Source organism: Oryctolagus cuniculus, chromosome 15 (assembly GCF_051225735.1).
Source record: "Oryctolagus cuniculus isolate XC-2025 breed Fujian yellow rabbit chromosome 15, ASM5122573v1, whole genome shotgun sequence".
Lineage (NCBI taxonomy): Eukaryota > Metazoa > Chordata > Mammalia > Lagomorpha > Leporidae > Oryctolagus > Oryctolagus cuniculus.
The window spans coordinates 5290812-5310274 of NC_142881.1; the positions used below are offsets into that span (position 1 = coordinate 5290812).

General features: G+C 52.5%; 1 protein-coding gene across 1 annotated transcript in view; it reads left to right on the plus strand.

Annotated features, from left to right (window-relative positions):
* Window positions 1-1819: 1819 nt before the first annotated feature.
* ADAM12 (ADAM metallopeptidase domain 12) overlaps window positions 1820-19463 on the plus strand; it is a 319692-nt gene continuing 302048 nt past the window's right edge. The window contains exon 1 of the mRNA XM_008274835.5: window positions 1820-2078. Within this exon, the coding sequence (XP_008273057.3) occupies window positions 1991-2078 (88 nt within the window). The 5' untranslated portion in view covers window positions 1820-1990. The remainder of the gene's footprint in view (window positions 2079-19463) is intronic.

Genomic DNA, 19463 nt, shown 5'->3' on the forward strand with positions numbered 1-19463 from the left:
GGCCTGAGTGAGCCGTTTCTCCAGTCTGGATGACGCAAGAGGCCCGCAGCTGGGCTCTGCGGAAAGAAGTCTGTCCCACTGACCTCAAAGGAAACAATGCTGAATTCTCTGGCCCGGCCTTTCGGAGTTGTAAGGCCCACACGTCTGACTCACCTAGGCCAGCTCAGCAGCATCTACGAGCAAAGCCAGGGTCCCGGACCTCTGACGCACTGCAGGGCTCGGAGTGCAGACTGGCTTCCCACGGGCTGAGCGAGGCGCACAACCCCGTGCGTGCGTATGTGTGTGTGTGTGCACACGCGTGACTCTCAGCAGACGGGAAAGCTCACACCCAGGACGCAGGGTTAAAGACCAGAGCGAATCTGCACGAAGACCCGGGCCGGCTTCTGATGGGAAAACCCCTTCTGGGAGCTGTGGGTTCATCCTTTGGGTTCAGGAGGTGAGGGGTGGGGGAGCACCTGAGCACCCCTCTCAGCCTCCATGAAGTGTGGGACACATAACAGTCAGCCGGCCACGCCACGATTAGAAGGGGTCACCAGCCAGCTCATTCGGTGAAGGATGGCGATTTGCCCATTTGCCCTAGCAGGCAGGAAGGTCCCGGACGGCCTGAGACATTCTCCCCTCCACTGGTGCAATGCCAGTGAGTGGCAGGGCTGGATCTGCTAGGAGCGGAAGGGGCCCAAGAGCCAAGACCTGCGTCTTGTTGAGGGGCGACCCCACAGACCCCCCCCCTGGAGCAGAAAAACCCAGCTTTCAGCAGGAAGCGGTGGAAGGGAAGGAAGTGGGCTCCAGGAGGGGCAGACCCAGGCCGGCATTGCCCCAGGTGTCCCCCCACCCCCAGCCAGCTCAGCACCGACCTACACCTGGGACTGCCAAGGGGTTCCTGGGAGATTGTGTGTTAAGCGGTCTGGGCCACCCCCTCGCTGTGGGCCCGGACGGAGCCCCGGGGCGGGCAGCAAGTAAGGCTGCCAACACCGAGGCCCCGACGGCGAGGCGTGGGATTAGAAGGCCAAGGGTTCGGAGCTCGCTTTGGCGCGCGTACGCGGTGCCGCCCGGCCCCAGGCCCCGAGAGTCTCCTTCCAAAGGCGCGGAGGGCGCCTGGGAATCTGTATTCCTATAACAAGCCCAACCAGGACAGGGAAAGTTTGGGAAACTTTGCCATGAGTCTACCCAGGCCACGGCAAAGAAATGGGCGCCCATCTTCCAACATGAAGCCCGAGGCTGCGCGGCCACAGCGCCCGGGCCCGAGGGCTCGCGTCTCCGCGCCTGGGGGCCGTCTGGGGGCCGCGGGCCGCCGCTCCCCGGCGCGCAGCCGCCGAGTCATCATTTCCAGCCCAGCCTGGAAAGCTGGACCGCGCCGCCGCGTGTGCTCTTGGCAGCCGGGCGCCCGGGGCCCCGCGGCCACATCATCCCGGGGCGGGGATGTGTGCGCTCCGAGCGCCCGCGCCGCCACCGAGCCACGTCTGTGCCGCCGGCGCGCGCGCCCCGGGAGGCGCCCTGGCCCGAGCCGCCCCGGGGGTGGGCGAGCGGCGGCGCTGGGCGGGACCCCGGCGGGCGGGGGCCCTGCGCGGTCTCTAGGACCCGCGGGACGCCGCCGGCGGGCGGGGTGCTGGGGAAGCCGATAATTTGTTCCGTGGTAATGAGAGCGGGGACTGCTGGCCGCGGGTCCATTTCACAGGCCGGCCTCCTCTCCCCGGCGAGCTCCCTCGTCCCCGGGCCAACTCGGACAGTTGGCTCACTTGTGGCAACGGTCAGGGCCGGCCGTGCCAGCGCCGCGCGCGCGCGCGCTCACACGCGCGGGGCGAACTTGTAAGAAAATGAGCGGCTAGGCCGGCTGCTCCGCGGCGCGGGCGCTGCGCGCGGGCTCCGAGCCGACTCGCCGCGGCGGGAGAGCCCTCGGGGCGACGCCCGGCCCCAGCCCGGCGCCCGCGTGGGATGCTGCGGCGCTCGCCGCGGGGCCCCGGAGCTGCTGCTGCACCGAAGGCCGGCCACGATGGCCGCGCGCCCGCCGCCCGCGCCCCCCGCGCGCGCCCTGCTGCTCGCCCTGGCCGGGGCTCTGCTCGCGCCCCGCGCGGCCCGAGGTAAGTCCCGGAGCCCAGGCGGTTCCCCCCTGCACGTCCGCCGGGGTGCCGAGCGCCCAGGCTGCCCGGAGAGAGAGGCGGAGTCCCCGGGCGCATCGGTGCGGCCCCGGGGCGCGTGCGCCCAACGCGGCGACCCCGGCCCCCTTCCTGGAGGCCCCCTTTCCGGTTAGGACGACCCCTCTTGGGTGACGTTCGCCGGGATCTCGCCGCGTAGCTTGACAGGTACACGTGTCGCCGGGAAGTATGCGCTCCAAGTGGTCTCACCGACACTGCCCCTCCGGCCGCCCCGGCCCCGGGGTCACTCCCCGCCCAGAAGTTTCCCTGCCTCTCTGGCTTCGCCACCTGCGACACCTGGGGAGCGCGCGGGGCCCCGCGCCTTCTCCCGCAGGTGTGCCCACTGCGCTCGCTGGATCCGCCGCCGCCTCCCGTCTGCGCCCGAGCCCCGGGCCCCCGCCCCGCCCCGCCCCGCCGGTCACTGCCTGGGCGCCCGCGGCCGCTGGACCCCTGAGCGGAATTCTCGCGCCTCTCGCGGCTCAGGTTCTCGGCCGTAAACCGCCGCTTCCGTCAGCCGCGTGCGCCGCGAGAACTCCTTTCGGAGGGAAGACGGCGCGCGGGTCTCACAGCTGCTTCGCAGACGTGGGTTTTCCCGCGTGGAATCCCCTTGCAGCCGGGCACCTGCGGATCCCGTTTGCGTAACGAGGGCTCACCCAGCAGGTGCCTTTGTAAAAATTCGGGGGCTTTCCCTGCTCGCCGCCGGCGCTCCGCCGCCAGGGGCGCTGTCGGTCCGCCGAGGACGCCCTGCCTTGGCTTCTTCCAAGTCTGCATTTCTGATTTCTCTCCCGCAAACCGCCTCCATCACGAACCCTCACCGCGTTTTTGGCTCACTTTGCATTCGCCACTGCTACCCTCCACCCCGCACCGTGCCTACCTTATGTGGCCGAAACAACAATAAAGGCCCATCCGGGAGTTGTTGATTTAAAGAAGGTGTTGTACAAGGCAAGGAAGAAGCAAACGGAAGGCAGAGAGAATACTGCCGACTACATAGACAAGTGGAAATCATAGTCGTCTGAGCGTTTTCAGAGACTGTGTACAAGTTAGGCCCCTTGGGTGGTTATTGAGAAAGGACTTTGAAAAAGCCGAAAGCCCCAAGTGTGCCTGAGGATGGCTTACACATAAGAAATCTGCTGAGCTGGGACAATATTCGTGTAGAGGAAACTCAAATTAGACTAGTAACGGGAAGCCGTTTCTTGGAGGAGGGGGCTTATGATTTCATCTTTTAAAAAATATTTGAGAGGCAGAGTTAGAGAAGGAGAGGTGTTGCACCTGCTGGTTCACTCTCCAAATAGCCGTGAGAGTCAGAGCCAGGCTGATCTGAAGCCAGGAGCCAAGAAATTCCTCCCGTCCCACGTGGGTACAGGGGCCCATGCCCTTGGGCCATCTTCTGCTGCTTTCCCAGGCCATCAGCAGGGAGCTGGATTGGAAGTGGAGCAGCCAGGACATGAACTGGTGCTTATATGGGATGCAGGCATCATAGGTAGAGGCTTGACCCTCTGGGCCACAGCACCGGCCCCTAGGAGCTCTTACTTTATGACTACAGATTTGGGGGGGGGAGTCCTAGGGTATGCACTACCCAGTAGAAAGTCAGTGAGGCCTGCACATTTCCCGTGGGTTCCACACTGTGATAGATCAGGGGCTACTGCTTGTTCACCCGTGGACTCCCAATACCAGATCTTAATCAGCGTCCCAAGTCACACACCATTGAAGCTGTTGAAAAGTCCAAAAATATGAGACATTTGTTCATGCTGGCAGGATAAAAAGGGGAATTCTACTTGTGAAGGGAGGAGAATATCCCGGGTTTGTCTCTATCTTTGTCTGTTCCCCTCCATGGTACCTCCTGCGACAACTCAGCCCTAACAGTCCCAAACAGGACCCTGGGTCCCAAGCCCTCTGCTCCCAAATCATACCCCCTCCAATCATTCCTCTCCCAGTCTTTGTAAAAATTAATTAATTACAAAGGCATAGTGGTGAGAAGTTGATTGATTATATCCATTGGTTCACTCTCCAGATGGCCTCAACAGCCAGCATTGAGCCAAGCCAAAACCAGGACTCCACGTGGGTCTCCCACATGGGTGGCAGAGGCCCACACTCTTTGTCCATCACTGCTGTTTTCCCAGAGACACTGGCAGGAAGCTGGGTCTGAAGTGGAGCAGCAGGGGCCGCAGCTGGCCTCTGGTGTGGGATGCTAGCATGGCATTACAAGTGGCAGCTTAACCACCCCCCTGTGTCCTCATCCTCCCGGTCTTAATCAACACAGTAGTAAAATCCTGGGTGTCGGACCCAGAAGGACTGCAGGCTCTTCTCTCCCTTCCCCACATTCTTTGCCCTACACATCTCTTCCCGCTGGCTGCTCATCTGTAACCTTTGTTCATATTACCCAGTTCTGTTAGCTGTCCTGGCAGATTAATTGAACCCGAGGAGAGGGTTGTGGGAAGCCCAGTTTACAGCTGGTGGATTAGCAGCTGAGCAGGGCCAGCCCTGTGGGCCTGATGGTGCTGGGTTATCTCCAGATAGCGTCAGATGGAGCTAAATTGCAGATCACCCAGCCGGTGTTCACTGAGGAGTGGTTATTGGTGGGAGAAATCCCTTGTGGGGAGCAATCCGGACTGGACTAAGTTACTGGAATTAAGACTTATTCTATGCATCTGCTCTCCCACAATATGGCGCTGGGAGAGAAGTAAACAGCTTCCGCACAGCTGCCTCCAGTTCAACCAATAAACTGTAGGACTTGCTACTGATTGGAGGAGAGCAGCGTACTCGGCGTGTGGGCAGCCGAGTTGGGATTGGCAGAGGAGGACTATAAAGGAGGAGAGAGACGGCATGCGCCAGGAACATCTAAGGGGAACACCTGTGCAGCCCCCGAGAGAGCCGGCCGGCGGAGTGCCGCTCCCCCGCGGAAGTGGGGAAAGTGGCAGGGGGAACCGCCCTTCCACGGAGGTGGAAGGGACGGTAGCCAACCCGGGAAGAACCAGCAGCAAACCCGGGGAGGGCCGAGCAGACGAAAGAACAGCGCAGGGTCCTGTGTCGTTCCCCCACGAAGACGGGGGAGCGACATCCCTGTGTATTTTGGTGACCAGAAGTGAGGCATTCTGTCAGTGAGTAGAGGAGCACCTCGGTTTCTCTTACCACACAACCTCCACTTTACTACGAACGTATCCTCCTGTTCCCCTGCCGTAGCTGGTTTCACTGGCATAGCAGGTCAGTGGTGTGAGCAGGAACCCAAGTGCCACATTTTGTTTGCATCTTCCATACTTAGACATTGACTTCCACATTTATATGTACTGCCTCAAGGTCTCATCATGACTGCTGTACCTCCTGATATCATATCTGTATTCTGCATGATAATGAGGCACAAGAGTCAAAAGACTGAGCCAGCCAATTTTATATTTATTAGAAAAATAATAATACAAGAGGGCTTTAAAAATTCATGGAAAATGCAAATTATGAAAAAGCAATCCACAGATTTCAAAATTATTTTGCACCAAAATAAAGTTATCTTTTTAAAAGATGTATTTATGTATTTGCAAAGCAAAGTTAAAGAGGGCAAGAGACAGAGAGATCTCCCATCTGCTGGTTCACTCTCCCAAAGCCCACAATGGCTGGGGCTGGGCTGGGCCAAAGCCAGGGGCCAGGAGCTCCAGCTGGGTCTCCCACACAGGTGTAGGGTCCCAAGCGCCTGGGCCATCTTCCTGTGCCTTCCCAGGTGCTTCAGCAGGGAGCTGGATTGGAAGGGGAGCAGCTGGGACACAAACTGGTGCTCCTATGGGATGTCACCATCACAGGCACATGTCACAGTGCCATCTGAAGCTATCTTTAAGATTTTTACATTGAATTTAAAGGCAGAGAGAGAGAGCGCGCTTCCACTTGTTGGTTCACTCCCCAGTGGGTCCACCAGTCAGGACTGGGCCAGGTGAAAGCCAGGAACTCCATCTGGGTCTCCCACATGGGTGGCAGGAGTCCAGCTACTTGGCCCTTCATCTGCTGACTTCCCAGGCCATCAGCAGGGAGCTGGATCGGAAGCAGAGCAGCCAGGACTCGAACCAGCACTCCCACATGGGATGCTGGTGTTGGAAGTGGCCGCCTAACCTGTGCCACAACACCAGCCCTGAAGTTATCTTCTAATTCCATTTCTCCACAAACTCTCTGAAGTTCCCTTATGTACCCACTCATTCTATCCTTGATGGCTCGTTGGTTTAGGTGTAACATTGCGAGGCAAAGTCATTTCCTTTAGTGTTTTGTAAGGTGTTTTTCACCGTCTCTGCAGCCTACTGGATGGAGAAGCTGTGCTGGCCTGATTTTTAGTCCTCTAAGTGTAGTCTTTTTTTTTTTTTCTCCTTTCTGGAAGCTTCTATGTTTTTTGTCATTCATATCTTTGCATTTCAGGATGGCGTACTTTAGCCAAGCTCTCATTAATTACTGTGTTGGGAACTCAGTCTGAAAATGCATATTTCCATGTTCCAGCACACTTTTGTGTATTTTTTCTTCAGTTATTTTTTCCTTACTTATTCTACTACATTTTTCCTAAAACTGCTGTTTGCTGAGTGTCCCAACCTGCAATAAACACCCTCACCCTTTAATTGTCTTATCTATTTTTCGTCCTGTCACATTTTTGTTCTACTTTCTGGGAGAGTTAATTTTATTTTTCAACTCTTATCTTTGCTTTTTAAATTTTTCTACCACATATTTAATTTCTAAGAAATTTTTCTTGTTCTATGATATTCTTTGTTCTTTTAATATTATTATGGTATCTGTGATACTGTTCCTTGTTGTAGTGGATAGAAGATTTCTGTTTACTGACTGCATTAAGCATTGCTTGTTCAGCATCTTATTCCCATTGTTGGCTCTAGGGTTCTTCTTCTTTGTTCTCATCTCTAATGGTCTTCAAGAGTCTGGAGGTGCTTGGTTAAAGGCCATTGAAGAGTGGACTGCCAGTGCTGTGCACACAGGGACCCACCTACTGCTGGGCCTTTGCTCTCTCTGTCACCGACTCTTTCTCAGTCTAGTCGATTTTTCCAAGAATCCTCCAGCCTCCTGCTAAAGAGATTTAGGCTTGGCTTGAAGGCCTGTGAGGTAAGCAGGGGGGAGGATTAAGCCCTGTGACTTGCCATTGTGTATCCTTGGAAAAATTACTACTTGCTCCTTTTGTTTCCAGTCTACGCTGGCTACACTGTCTCACCTAGCTCCATGGAGTCCTTGCCTGCAGAACTTCTCTGCTTGCATGTCCTGTGTCTGTCAGAGTGTGCAGGGGAGGCTGCTAGGGTGCTGCTCTGGGGCTCTAGCACGCCCTTAGCCAGCATTTCAGCATTGCCTGCAGAGGTGCCCAGTGCCCCATCCCCACACCTGTCCAGGTTCCCATGCAGCAGTGGGTTCCAGCTTCCCTCTCCTCCATAAGTAGCCGCCTGTCCATCCTCTCCTTCTTCCAAAGCTTTGCTGCTTTCTCTTGCCTGTTGCTGTCTTCTCTCTGGTTCTGTCTTGAAATTATTGTTACTATAGTTACTCCTTCTGTGGGGTTTCAGGTGGGAGTACTTTTAAACACCTGCGCACCTGCTGTGCGCATTTGGAAGTCTGTGCTGTCGTTACCACACTGCACATAAAGCCACGTTCTTTTTCACTTGTCACTTGGCTCTTCTATTCCTTCCTAGTGGAAACAAAAAAAAATCCATTTTTGAATGTTTCAAAACCTTCTTTTCAAAATCTATAAAAACTTGAAGTCAACATATACCTAATTAGATAACTGCTGCAGCTGTGGAAATTGTGGGAAAAATTTAAGGCAGCTACATCGTCTGAAGAAGCCGAGCACATTTCTTCCCGATGTGGATGGGGCTGTAATGAACTCATTCATTGCCAGCTTGTTTTGGTTTTTGTTTGTTTTGTATCCGTGTGTGTCCAGAAGCCTGCCTTAGCCAGACGGCTCTTGCGGTGTCCGCGATGTTTATGGCAGGTGTGGGCACGTTTTCAGATGTTTCTTCTGTACGGGGTGGCCAGCCCTGCAGCCGCTGGCTGTGTGCCTCCACACACCATGCGCTAAAGGACTCCTGGGTTTGTGTATGTTCCTTAATGATCAAGTCTCTGTGCTTGAGAAGTGAAATGGACATAATGAAGAGAGAGAGCATTTTTAGGGGCTGTTTCTTTGTATATGTTTGGTTAGTATTTTTCATGCCAGCACATCATTACTTACGATCATTCTTTTAGTAACAATGATAATTATTATTATATAATTACTTACTGAATGCTTTGGTGCCAGTAGCTATGCTAAGATACCTGCGTGTACTGTATCCTACAATGGGACTTCACAGGTTTGTGGGAAGCTGGAATTCAAAGATACATTTATTTTGATGCAAAAAAAAAGTGAAGCCCATGCTTGGTGTTTATTTCAAGATGTGCACTTTCCACAGCCTTTTGGAAGACGCCTCGTAGGACCCTGGTGAGACTCCTGTGGTTTGTCCTCTTGTTCCACGCTGGAGCAGAGGAAGCGTGGCTGCAGGTGGTGAGCGTGTGCAAAGCCGCAGGGGCAGGGCCAGGTTCTGCTGGAGACCAGGTCTTCCCCTGACGGTGGCAAACATCCTGGCATCTTGGTCTTTTTCTTTGGCGTGACTGTTCCATCTACAGCAAGCTGATTGTAAACTGGTTTTCAACAGAAAGATAACACAGTTCAAATAACCTTGATTCGCCCACTGAAACGTGTGCCTTGCATACTACGCTCTCTGACAGGCTTCCGTTTTCTGTCTTCATATGTCTCCAGCTCATTTTCCCTCGTACTTTATTTCATGCTCAATATACCCTGCCTCCAGTTGACAGATGGGGTAGAGAAGGTGCATCATGCAGCATCATGTTGATGCTTTCTATCCTTTAAGCTTTTGTGTCATTCCAAGGTTACATTAAGAGCTCAGCCTCTTGGCAACTGCTTAAAAACCTGGGCAGCTTCGTTGGCTGACTTCTGTCTGTGTCCTGGGCTGGAAGAAACATTGGCCTCCTCCGTTTTGATGATGTGGTCTTAGAAATGTTGATACTCCAGCAGGGCGTGGTACGCGCTGGCCTGCAGTTTAACGACAGGATTCCTTGTTCTGTGTTCTGCTGTGTTTGTGATTAAAGCCAGGAGAGAACTTAAGCATTCCTTAGGAGAGCTACACTCACTTTAATCTGAATGCGATCTGGGCACTTGGTTTTGCTTGTTTGTTTTGTTTGGGAGCCTGCATTAGGAGGTAGTCTGTGTTACAGGAAAGTACAGCTGCCCTCTGCTTTATGGCATAGACACGTTCCTGAAATGAGGCATACTTAGGAAAAATTTTAAACGAAAATCACTTCTTCAGCCAGATTTCAGTAGGCTTTGAGATATGATCAGGAAAAACAGGGCCGGAAAGAAGTTTGGCTCATCATTCATTCTGTCATAAAATGAGAACATTTTCAAAGTTCTGGAAAAGACGTAGAGTAAGTTCACACACCTACATTCTTGGCAACCAGATTTGCCTAGGTATGACGGAGAACTTTTAAAATGTAAAGATTCAAAGTGGTAAAGACACCTGGGCTGCAAAGCCACCCCCTTTGCACCTGCCCATTCGTGAGCCTTCTCTGAAGGAGGTGCACTGTTCCGAGGGTGCTGGGTTTGTTTGCATACCTATCCCTGTTCGGTGGCTGAAATTGTTCATTCAGATTTGCTGTATTTCAAGATTAGGTACAGGGGCCAGCTTTGTAGCACAGTTAAACCATTGCCTGGGATGCTGGCATTCCATATGGCTGCAGGTTCAAGTCCTGGCTACTCCACTTCTCGTCCAGCTCCATGCTAGTGCACTTGGGAAAGGGGTAGGAAATGGCTCAAGTGCTTGGGGCCCTGCCACTCACATGGAAGAGCTGGATAGAGTTCCAGGCTCCTGGCTTCTGCCTGGCTGTTGCAGCCATTTGAGGAGGGAATCAGGTGATGGAAGCTCTCTCTCCTCTCTCCAACTCTGCCTTTCGCATAAATAAATACATCTTTTTTAAAAGATCAGTATATCTTTAAGACATTCATGTTGATGTATGAACTTTGTTCCCTTTCTGATTGAATGACTGAACTGTAAGTAGTGCAATCCTCTGTAGATAAGTGTCTGTTTCCCCCAATTCTTTTTTTTCTGAAATTTATTTATTTATTGGAAAATCAGAGTTACACACACACAAAGAGAAAGAGAGGTCTTCCATCCACTGGTTCACTCCCCAATTGGCCACAATGGCCGGAGCTGTACTGATCCGAAGCCAGGAGCCAGGAGCTGCTTCTGGGTCTCCTACATGGGTGCAGGGGCCCAAGCACTTGGGCCATCTTCCGCTGATTTCCTAGCCGCAACAGAGAGCTGGATCAGAAGTAGAGCATGTAAGACTCAAACCGGCACCCATATGGGATGCTGGCACTGCAGGCGGTGGCTTTACCCCTTAGGCCACAGCGCTGGCCCCACCCCCAATTCTTTTGATATTGCAATGGTCCTGGTGCCTGTCTCCCTGTGCACAGGTGTAAGCTCTGAGGAACCTGTTACAAACGCATTGTGGAGCTGTGGAGCACACCTATTTTCTACTTGAAAATATTTTGCTAAGTTTCTTCCCTACTTGATTGTACCAGTCCACCTATCTACTTGTTGGAGATTCTGTTGTCAATACTTGATATTTTCAGACTTTTAAATGCTGCTGGTGGGATGTGAGTCCTGCATTGTTTGCACTGCCATTTTCCTGATTGCTGCAGATGCTGAGCTCTGTGAATGTGTTTCCATGTGCTTTGTTTCTCCTGTTTCTTATTCTCATCAGCTCTCATGTTTCTCTGGAAATTTGGTTTAAGCAATCCTCTTTCCAAGCTCCAGAAGAGATTTTTTTAAAAATAATTTTAAAATTTAACTTTTTGCAGTTCATTTTTAGGGTAACTAAGATTTTTTAAAATTTATTTATGGTGTGAGGTTAGCATCTGTTTGCTTTCCATCTAGGTCACCAGCTGTCCTCGTAACATTTATTGAGTTCTCTCCCCCTTCTGATAAACTCCAGTGCAGATGATGTACAGACGGGTCCTGTGTTTGATCGACTATTGCATTGTGCCCGTTCCAGCATCATATATCCCCGGGGTCTTATACTTGATAATACGGCTGAAGTGTTCAGGTCGGTTGGTACAGTGTGTGGTGGTGCTGAGAGCAGACTTTGCTGTCGGCTGGGTGAGGCACCCCAGCCCCTCTGCTACCCACTGACTCAGGGTGTGTGGTCTTGTGAAGGTAACCCTGCTGGGGTGCTCAGGCATTCCCCGGCTGAGCCCCGAAATCCCCACAGCACAGAGAACTCAGCGCCGGGCAAGGCGGCACGGCTGGTCACCCTCGGCCCCGGAGCAATGATGTCCTTCTCTTCCCCAGTCCCCCCGGTCTATGAGATGGTGACAGTGACAGTGTCCACCCCGAAGGGTCGTGCTGAGGATTAAATGAAATCACAGGGCGCGTGAAGTCGAGCCCATGCCCCCTCCTCCTCTCCTTTCTTCTCCAAGATGATCTGGATGAGTCTTGAAGCTTCAGTGTTGCTTACGGGTTCCTGCCCATTTCTGCCAGATACTCTGGATATTTGTTGAAGTTGATTTCTTCTGAGAGGAGGAGCGTGATAGGGGCAAGAGGCAGGGAGTCACCACACAGACCCTGGGAGTCGGGTGAAAGGCCAGAGGCGAGCAGCCCACAGACTCGTTTATTTCTGTTGCTACAGCTGTTTATATAGCCAAGGCAGCCAATCTGGTCAAGGGGTGGTCTATGCCCTAACCAATCACAGCCTGTTGCCAGGCAGTTTCCAAAGCCATCCAATCACAGCCTGTTGCCAGTCAGGCTCTGTTGCCAGGCAGTTTCTGAAACCATCCAATCACAGCCTGTTGTCAGGCTCTGTTGTCATGTGGTTTCTGAAGCCATCCAATCATGGCCTGTTGCCAGGCAGTTTCTGTTGTCAGCGGCCATCTTGGCATGACCTTCTCACCTTCTCATTCCACCACAGATATTTATAGGCTAATCTGGGGGAGAAGGGGCATCCTGTTGACAACAAGGCTCCCCCTCCAGAATGTGATCATTTTTCTCTTTATTCTCTGTAATGTTAATCAGTGAGTTGTAAATAGTTTTCTCCCCAAAGTTCTTGTACTGTTTCATCAGCCGTGTTTCTAGATACCGAAGGTACCCAATAGATTTGTCCTTATTCGGAATAGCACGGCCATTTTCTTCCTTTTCTTTTTTAGATTTTAATTCAACAGGAGACATTTAAGCCACACAGAAACAGACCAGTCTGAGCACCGGGTGTGTGTGTGTGTGTGTGTGTGTGGACACCTCAGCTCCAGCAAGCACCGGCTCATGGATTTTTTTTTCCTGTTGAGTTTTATCTTTTTTGCAAGTCCTAATTGACATTTTCTTGTTGGTATAAGTAAATGTCGCTGAGGCTTGTATGTTGATTTCGAATGTAACTATCTTATTATATTTTTTTAGTTCTGATGGTTTTCTGCAGGTTGACGTCACAGAGGTCCCCGAGGATCATCTCCTGGAGGTGGTGGCCTCCCACTTCCCTTCCTTCCCTTCTTGGCCACGCCCTCCATCACAGCGATAAACAACGTGCTGATTCCTAGTGTCTGTGCTTATTTTTTCCAACTCTAATTATTTTAGATTTTGCTACTTTTAGACACTTTTTTCTTTTCTGACTCCTGTTACGTTGATGTCTGTTCCTACCTGCTTCCCCGTGTTATTAATTAATCTGTAGAAGGAGCACCTGTCATTGAGCACGAGCACTTCAGTAAAGGCATCTCCAACAGCTCTGGGCGCCTCCCAGGCAGTCCCCACAGCTGGGCGTGCTTGAGTACCTTTCACGTTCCTATTGGCTAGCATTTAAATTCTACTTTAAAAAAAAAGATTTATTGATTTATTTGAGAGGGAGGGAGGGAGGAAAGAAGGGAGAGAGAGATATATCCTTCCATCTGCTGGTTCACTCCCCCAAATGCCCACAACAGCCGGGGCTGGGCCAGGCCAATGTCAGGATCAGGAACTCCATCCAGGTCTCCCATGTGGATGGCAGGAACCCAAGTACTTGGTCCTTCACCTGCTGCCTCCCAGGGACATAACCAGGAGGCTGGATCAGACGTGTGGCATAGTCAGGACTCAAAGCTGTCCTCAAATGGGATGCAGGCATCCCAAGCAGTGGCTTAACCCGCTGCACAGGGACTCCTGCCCCACTCTGATTCTGCCATTTTGAAACGCATCTCTTATCAAAAAGGTAACGTGGTGGTGATCAGCCACGTTCTGTTGGAAGCAGCCTGGGCTGGTTTTGATTTATCGGGGCAGCCACTTCCTCTTCTCTTCACAGCTTCCTGGGTACCACTTCTGCCACAGGATGCATCACAGTGGTCTCCAAGGAAGCTCTCTGTGTTGCAAGTTCTCTGTTTCCTTGTTTATCTTTTTCCTTAATGTTCCTTAGCTATGCCAAGAATTCTAGATTGGAAGTTACTTTCCTTTAGCAGGTGTCACCTATTGTGTCCTGACTTCTCCTGTGCTTGTTGGGAAGAGTTTAATTTAATGATTTGTTCCTTTGCATTACACCTGCTGTTTAAGTTAGTTCTTTGTTTCCATAAATGGGGGAAAAATTAGAAAATTTAAAGCACGTGAATAAACAGCTCAAACAGCCAAGTACCCAGGCTAACTTCTGTCACCCCCGTTGTGATGTTGTTGGTGGATCAGAAGTTGAGCAGCTGAGACTTGAACTTGCACTCTGGTGTGGGAGCCACAAAGCAGGCCCCCAAAATGGATTTATTTTTAATTTGTGTATATTTAGCCCTGCTGTATTTGTTGAGTCCAATTAGTTATTAAAAGTGATTAGCCATTGGTTTTTCATTATGGTAATGAAATACTTAAGGGGGATAGCTGCACAGTTCTGGGGGCTCAAGGCCTGGTCTGGCATCCTTGTGGCCCTGGTGAGACCCTTGTGGAGCTTGGCAAGATGGCAGGAGCATGTGGAACAGAGACCCCCACGGCCAAACAGGGAGCCAGAGAGGCCTGCCATTGGTGTCTCCTTATAATTGCTCTCTTGAGAACTCACGTGGGTAGTTCCCACAAAAGCTACCGCAATCGCATCCGGGGCACACACCCACGAGCTAAGGATCTCCCACGGGCCCTGCCTCTTCACAGTGTCACTCCGAGGACCACTCTTCCAACACGAACCCTTGGGAAGCAAACACAGCAGCTCTGCCATGACTGCTTTCTCGTCCTCCCGGTCCCTACCTTGAGGTTTTATTATATGTAGTCGGACCTTGGCGTCCATCCATCCTGTTTTTAGCTTCTCTTTTCTCTGCTGCTCTCTGCCCTGTTTTTTCCAGGGTGTCCCCTGTGTAAACTCCATTTCTCTAACTCTCTCTTCGGCTGTGTCTGAATGGCTGTTTAAGCTGACTCTTCACTGGCTTAAAATTTTCTGATGTCTTTTTTTCATTGATGGAACCTCTGTGCTTTTTCAAACTTGCTAGATCTTTTAACAGGTGACGTCCTTCCTGTGTTTTCCATTGTGCTTTCTTTGTACTGTCACGTGCCTTTTATAATTCGGGAGGTAAGCTGGTTACCCCTTAGATTATTCTCCTGGCACAGTCCTTCATCAGTGCGGTCATCTCCCCAGCGCCTTGCAGTTCTGAGCTGTGAGCCCCTTTAGCTTCCCCCTTTGTGCACCCTAGACCAGGCTGCACAACCCAGGGACTGTGCTGGACAGCAGGGTGAGACCCCCCTTGTCCCGACCCAGCTTTTGTGTGAGAATCTCAGAAATTTTACACTATGTGGTTGTCATAATTTTCACCTCCACGTTCATGGGACAGAGGTTTGGAGTTTGAATTTCTCGTGGGAGACTTCCAGCCTCTGCCAGATCTCTGGGTCGACGCGAGCCCCTTTGCAGTTCCTCTGGGGCATTTGTTGTTTCTTGCCCAGCTACTTGGGAGGGGCAGTCCTGACTCTAATCAAGGGGCTTAGAGTTTCTCCATCCTGGGTTTTCTTGGTCCTACTTCCTGTCACTGGGGGTCCAGTTCCCAGGCTGCACTTCCTGGGTCTCCACAGCCTTGGCAGTGTTTGAATGCTGCGGCCAGGGATTCCTTCAATTCTCTGGACATTTCTTTTCCTTTTTTTGTTTTGTTTTTCATCTTGTTCTATAGCTGCTGCAACACCACCACTCCCTTTCCCTAATGGTGTTGCAGGAAGGATTTCTGTCTGCATTCGCTCAGTCCACCGCACTTGCAGAACCCGGAGCCCCAGTATTGATTCTTCAGTTCTCTTAGTCAACATGGTTGTTCGCTCCCTCTTGTGAGCCCAGAGTTGGCCAGGAACTGGGGGTTCAGTGGGGGAGAACAGAGACCCTCACCTCATGGCAGGTAGCGGGAGTGGCTCCTACACGTGTGCAGGGCACCTGGTGGCCGGATTTGCCGCCTCCAGCCCTCCGTGTCCGCCCCTGCTCAGCTAAGCCCTCAGCTGCTGTCCTGCTGATCCTGGTGCAGCAGCTGCAAGGGGTGAGATGAGCTTTGGGGGCGATGCCATCAGCTGTTCCCAGATCCCTCTGGCTGAGGCGAAATGAGAACAGCTGGGAAACTGGGCGACGGACACTCCCAGAAGCTGCTCCGCCGCCAGCCGAGGTGCCAACAGCATTCCATCCGTGTGAGCCTTCCAGGATGTACACTGAATTCGTTCCATTCTTAAACATTTGCATAGGGAGAGGACCGCGGAGGGAAGTGAGCTGACAGTGGAAACCCGTGTCTGTCTTTGTGATTTTTGGAGTGAACAGCGTGGTTCCGTAAGACTGATTTCTCCACCGATTTGTCTAGGAAAATCAGATGCCTGATTTGTCATCAAATTTCTGAGCGTCAGGTTTCATCCGCAAGGGCCTTAGTTTCCAGAACCGAGAGTCTGCTCCTGGGAGCGTAACCGCTCAGCTGCAGGGCCTGCGGGTCCCCAAACGCTGCCTCCCAGAATCCAGCATCTTCTTGGTTCCCGACTCCGCCGGCCTTTCCAGTGCCCCTCATCCTCCTGCCTCCTGGAGCACAGTGGGGACTAAGCCAGGGGCCACGGAGCCTCAGCGAGGAAGCAGCGTCTGCAGCGAGAGGCCGAAGCAAGGGGAGCCGAGCCCAGACAGGAGGTGGCTGATGGAGCCCTCTGCTCCCCTCGAGGACATCAGGGACGCACAATAGTGAGGCTTCTGCCACTCAGCTCTGGCGCCCCTTCCGTGTGGACTGATTGCTCCAGAGTGCTCTGTCCCCCCGGGGAGCTTGGATCCTGGCCAGAATTCTGGACTTGAGCTGAGAAGGGGCTTTGAGTCCTGACTGCACCCCTTAGGGCTGTGTGGGGAGCCTGGCTGGGTCCTTCTGAACTCCGTTTCTTTTTTGCCCATGGAGAGTGAGGCTGCTGCTGCCTCCTGGGTTGCCGTGAGCGTCAAGGGAGGGAGATACGGGGGAAAGCATTTTGTTACCACTCTCCTTCTCTCTAGGTCGTGCAGAGGGACACGTGGGCCCACTGCGGGTTCCGTGCTTACGTTCGTCCTCATGTTGGGGAAGTTCTCAGACTCCTTAAAGCACCACGCTCTCCTGCTCCTGCTGGGCGGGGCCCACGGGAACCCTGCAGCTCAACAGAGGGAACGGCGGAGCGGGGAGAGGAGGGTCTCTGGTTCTCCCCCTTGAATCGCATGTTGCAGTCTTTGTTTTTATTGATCTGGGCGAAGGGGCATCTCCTTATGAACCAGGACTGTGAGGTTATCAGCCTTCCAGTATCCTTGACGTAGAGCCGACGTGATTATTACTGGTTCCTGGATGGGATGTGCAGCGGGCTGAACCCAGGACTGGAGAGAGAGAATGCATCGTGGCAGAGCCCCAGGCAGAGGCGTGGGTCTTCAGCCCCAGCCTCCACTGGCTTCTGGAGAAAGGGGTTTGGGTGGAGGACTAAGTAGAATCGCACAGCAAATAAAATCTAAGATGCTCCCCAGGGAGCTAGTGGGCGTCAGTGAGAATTTCTGTAGAAAGAGGAATCTTTCACGTTTTTGAGGATAAAGCACACAAGTAGACACTTAGCTTTTTATTTCCTTTAAGATGTATTTATTTGAAAGAGTTACAGAAATAGGGAGAGACAGAGAGATCTTCCATCCGCTGGTTCACTCCCCAAATGGCCGCAGTGACCAAGGCAGGGCCAGATCAAAGCCTGGAGCCAAGAGCTTCCTCTGGGTCTCTCCCATGGGTGCAGGGGCCCAGGCACTTGGGCTGTCTTCTGCTACTGTCCAGAGCACATTAGCAGGGAGCTGGATTGAAGTGGCAGACCTGGGGACTTGAGCCAGTGCCCATATGGGATGCCAGCAAAGCGCGGGGGGGGGGGGGTGTGTGGTCTCTTAACCTGCTATGCCACAACGCTGTTCCAGCACTTACTTTGTGTTGATTACCAGTTGGAGCACACAGTTGCAGTAGCACAGCCAGTTAGAAGCTCTGTCATCTTGATCTCGATGATGCAAGTTTAGAATATTCTGGAATCTGACAGGTTCCATTCTAAGACCAAACGTTGGTGTTATTCTCGCAGTTTGCAAGCAGGTCTAAGAGAAAGGGAAGGTTCCCACCCCCACCCCCCCTTGCATGGTTTATCCCCTGGCTTGCTTGTACATGGCTGCTTCCAGCCACCATTTACCCTGAGTTGCAACATGGCAAATGGATTTTCCGAAGCACCCACTTCTTCTTAGTTCAACACATTTTCGACAATGGCCCAAGGCTCCAGGTTGCACTTCTGCCTGCACACGGGAGCACGGTCTTTGCTCTCACTTTGTGGGGCAGGAAGAAGAAACTCCGTCGGGAGCTTCGCTTCTGTGATTGTATTCTCAGAGCGTCCTCCCCAGGCCCCGGGGAGGCGGACGCTACAGTCACTCTCCCACCACATAGGACAGCCAAGGCCAGAAAGTTCCGTGTGCTGGAAGACACGTAGCTGGCAGGTGACCCAGCCGGGGTTATGCATAACAGTTGCTTTTCAAATAGGAAATACAGACGTACCTTGGCATCCATGGGGGACCGCCTCCAGCACCAAAATGCTCAAGTCCCTTATCCACAATGGCTTGGTATTTGCGTGTAGTCTACACACACCTAGCGCCAGGTAAATAGTTGTCAGGTTGTATTGTTTGGGGAATAGTGACAAGGAAGAAAGTCCGTACATGGTCAGTACCCAGGTTTTCGTGGTCAGTTCAGGGTTGAGTTGGTTGAATCTGCAGGAACAGAACTCGTGGACACAGAGGGCCAGTGACATGGAAGTTGGACTTCTGCAGGAATGACAGCAGTGGTGAGGACAATGGACTCAGCCTCCAGCAGGCGTTGTGGTCAACCTCCCGGGTCACTCATCCCATGGGACATCACAGTAACCCCTAGGAGTGTGTGCCAGCGTGGACCCACTTCACAGAGAAGTGGGGGGTTCACCACAGCCCCTATGTCATGTGAGAGATTAAGCCAGGACTGAACTCGGAGGTTGATTTCAGAGCCCACATGATCAACACTGGGCAGCCAGGAGGGAACCATGACCCCTGGGCCCCTTGCAGATGCTGAAGGCTTTTGATCCAGCTTCCTGCTAATGAGCTGGGCAGTAGTGGACACAAGAGTTCCTGCCATCCACGTGGAGACCTGGATGGAGCTCCTGCCTCCTGGCTTCAGCCTGGCCCATTCCCGGCTGCTGTGGCCATTTGGGGCGTGAACCTGCAGGTGGGAGATTGCTCTGTGTGTGTGTGTGTGTGTGTGTGTGTGTGTGTGTGTGTGAAGTAGAAAGCTTGGCTGATAATTTAATTGAAAGCAAAAGGTGTCTAATTTTACCTTGTGCCTCTGATACTCCTGAGAGGAGAGCAGAGGGAAGGATGGATGTCGATAACTCTGGCCCTTCTTGGCGTCTGGGATTTCTGTGGTGTGTACTTGGCAGCCCAGTGAGCACCTGCATAACTGTGTCCCTTCTTTTCCTTTTGTTCCCTCTCCTTCATTTTCAGTGTCAACTGGGGAATAAAAGGACCATGTCTCTTTTTTATGTATTTATTTATTTATTTGAAAGTCAGAGTCAGAGAGAGAGAGAGAGAGAGAGAGAGAGAGAGAGAGAGAGATCTATCTACTATTCACTGGTTCACTCCCAAATGGCCACAATGGCTGGAGCTGGACCAGGCCGAAGCCAAGAGCTCCATCCGGGTCTTCTATGTTGGTGCAGCAGCACAGGTTCGTGGGCCATCCTGCCTTCCCAGGTGCATTATCTGGGAGCTGGATTGGAAGTGGAGCAGCTGGGATCCTAACTGGTGCCCACGCCCACGTGGGATGCCGGCGCTGCAGGTGGTGGCTTAACCTGCTGTGACCCTTTCTAAAGC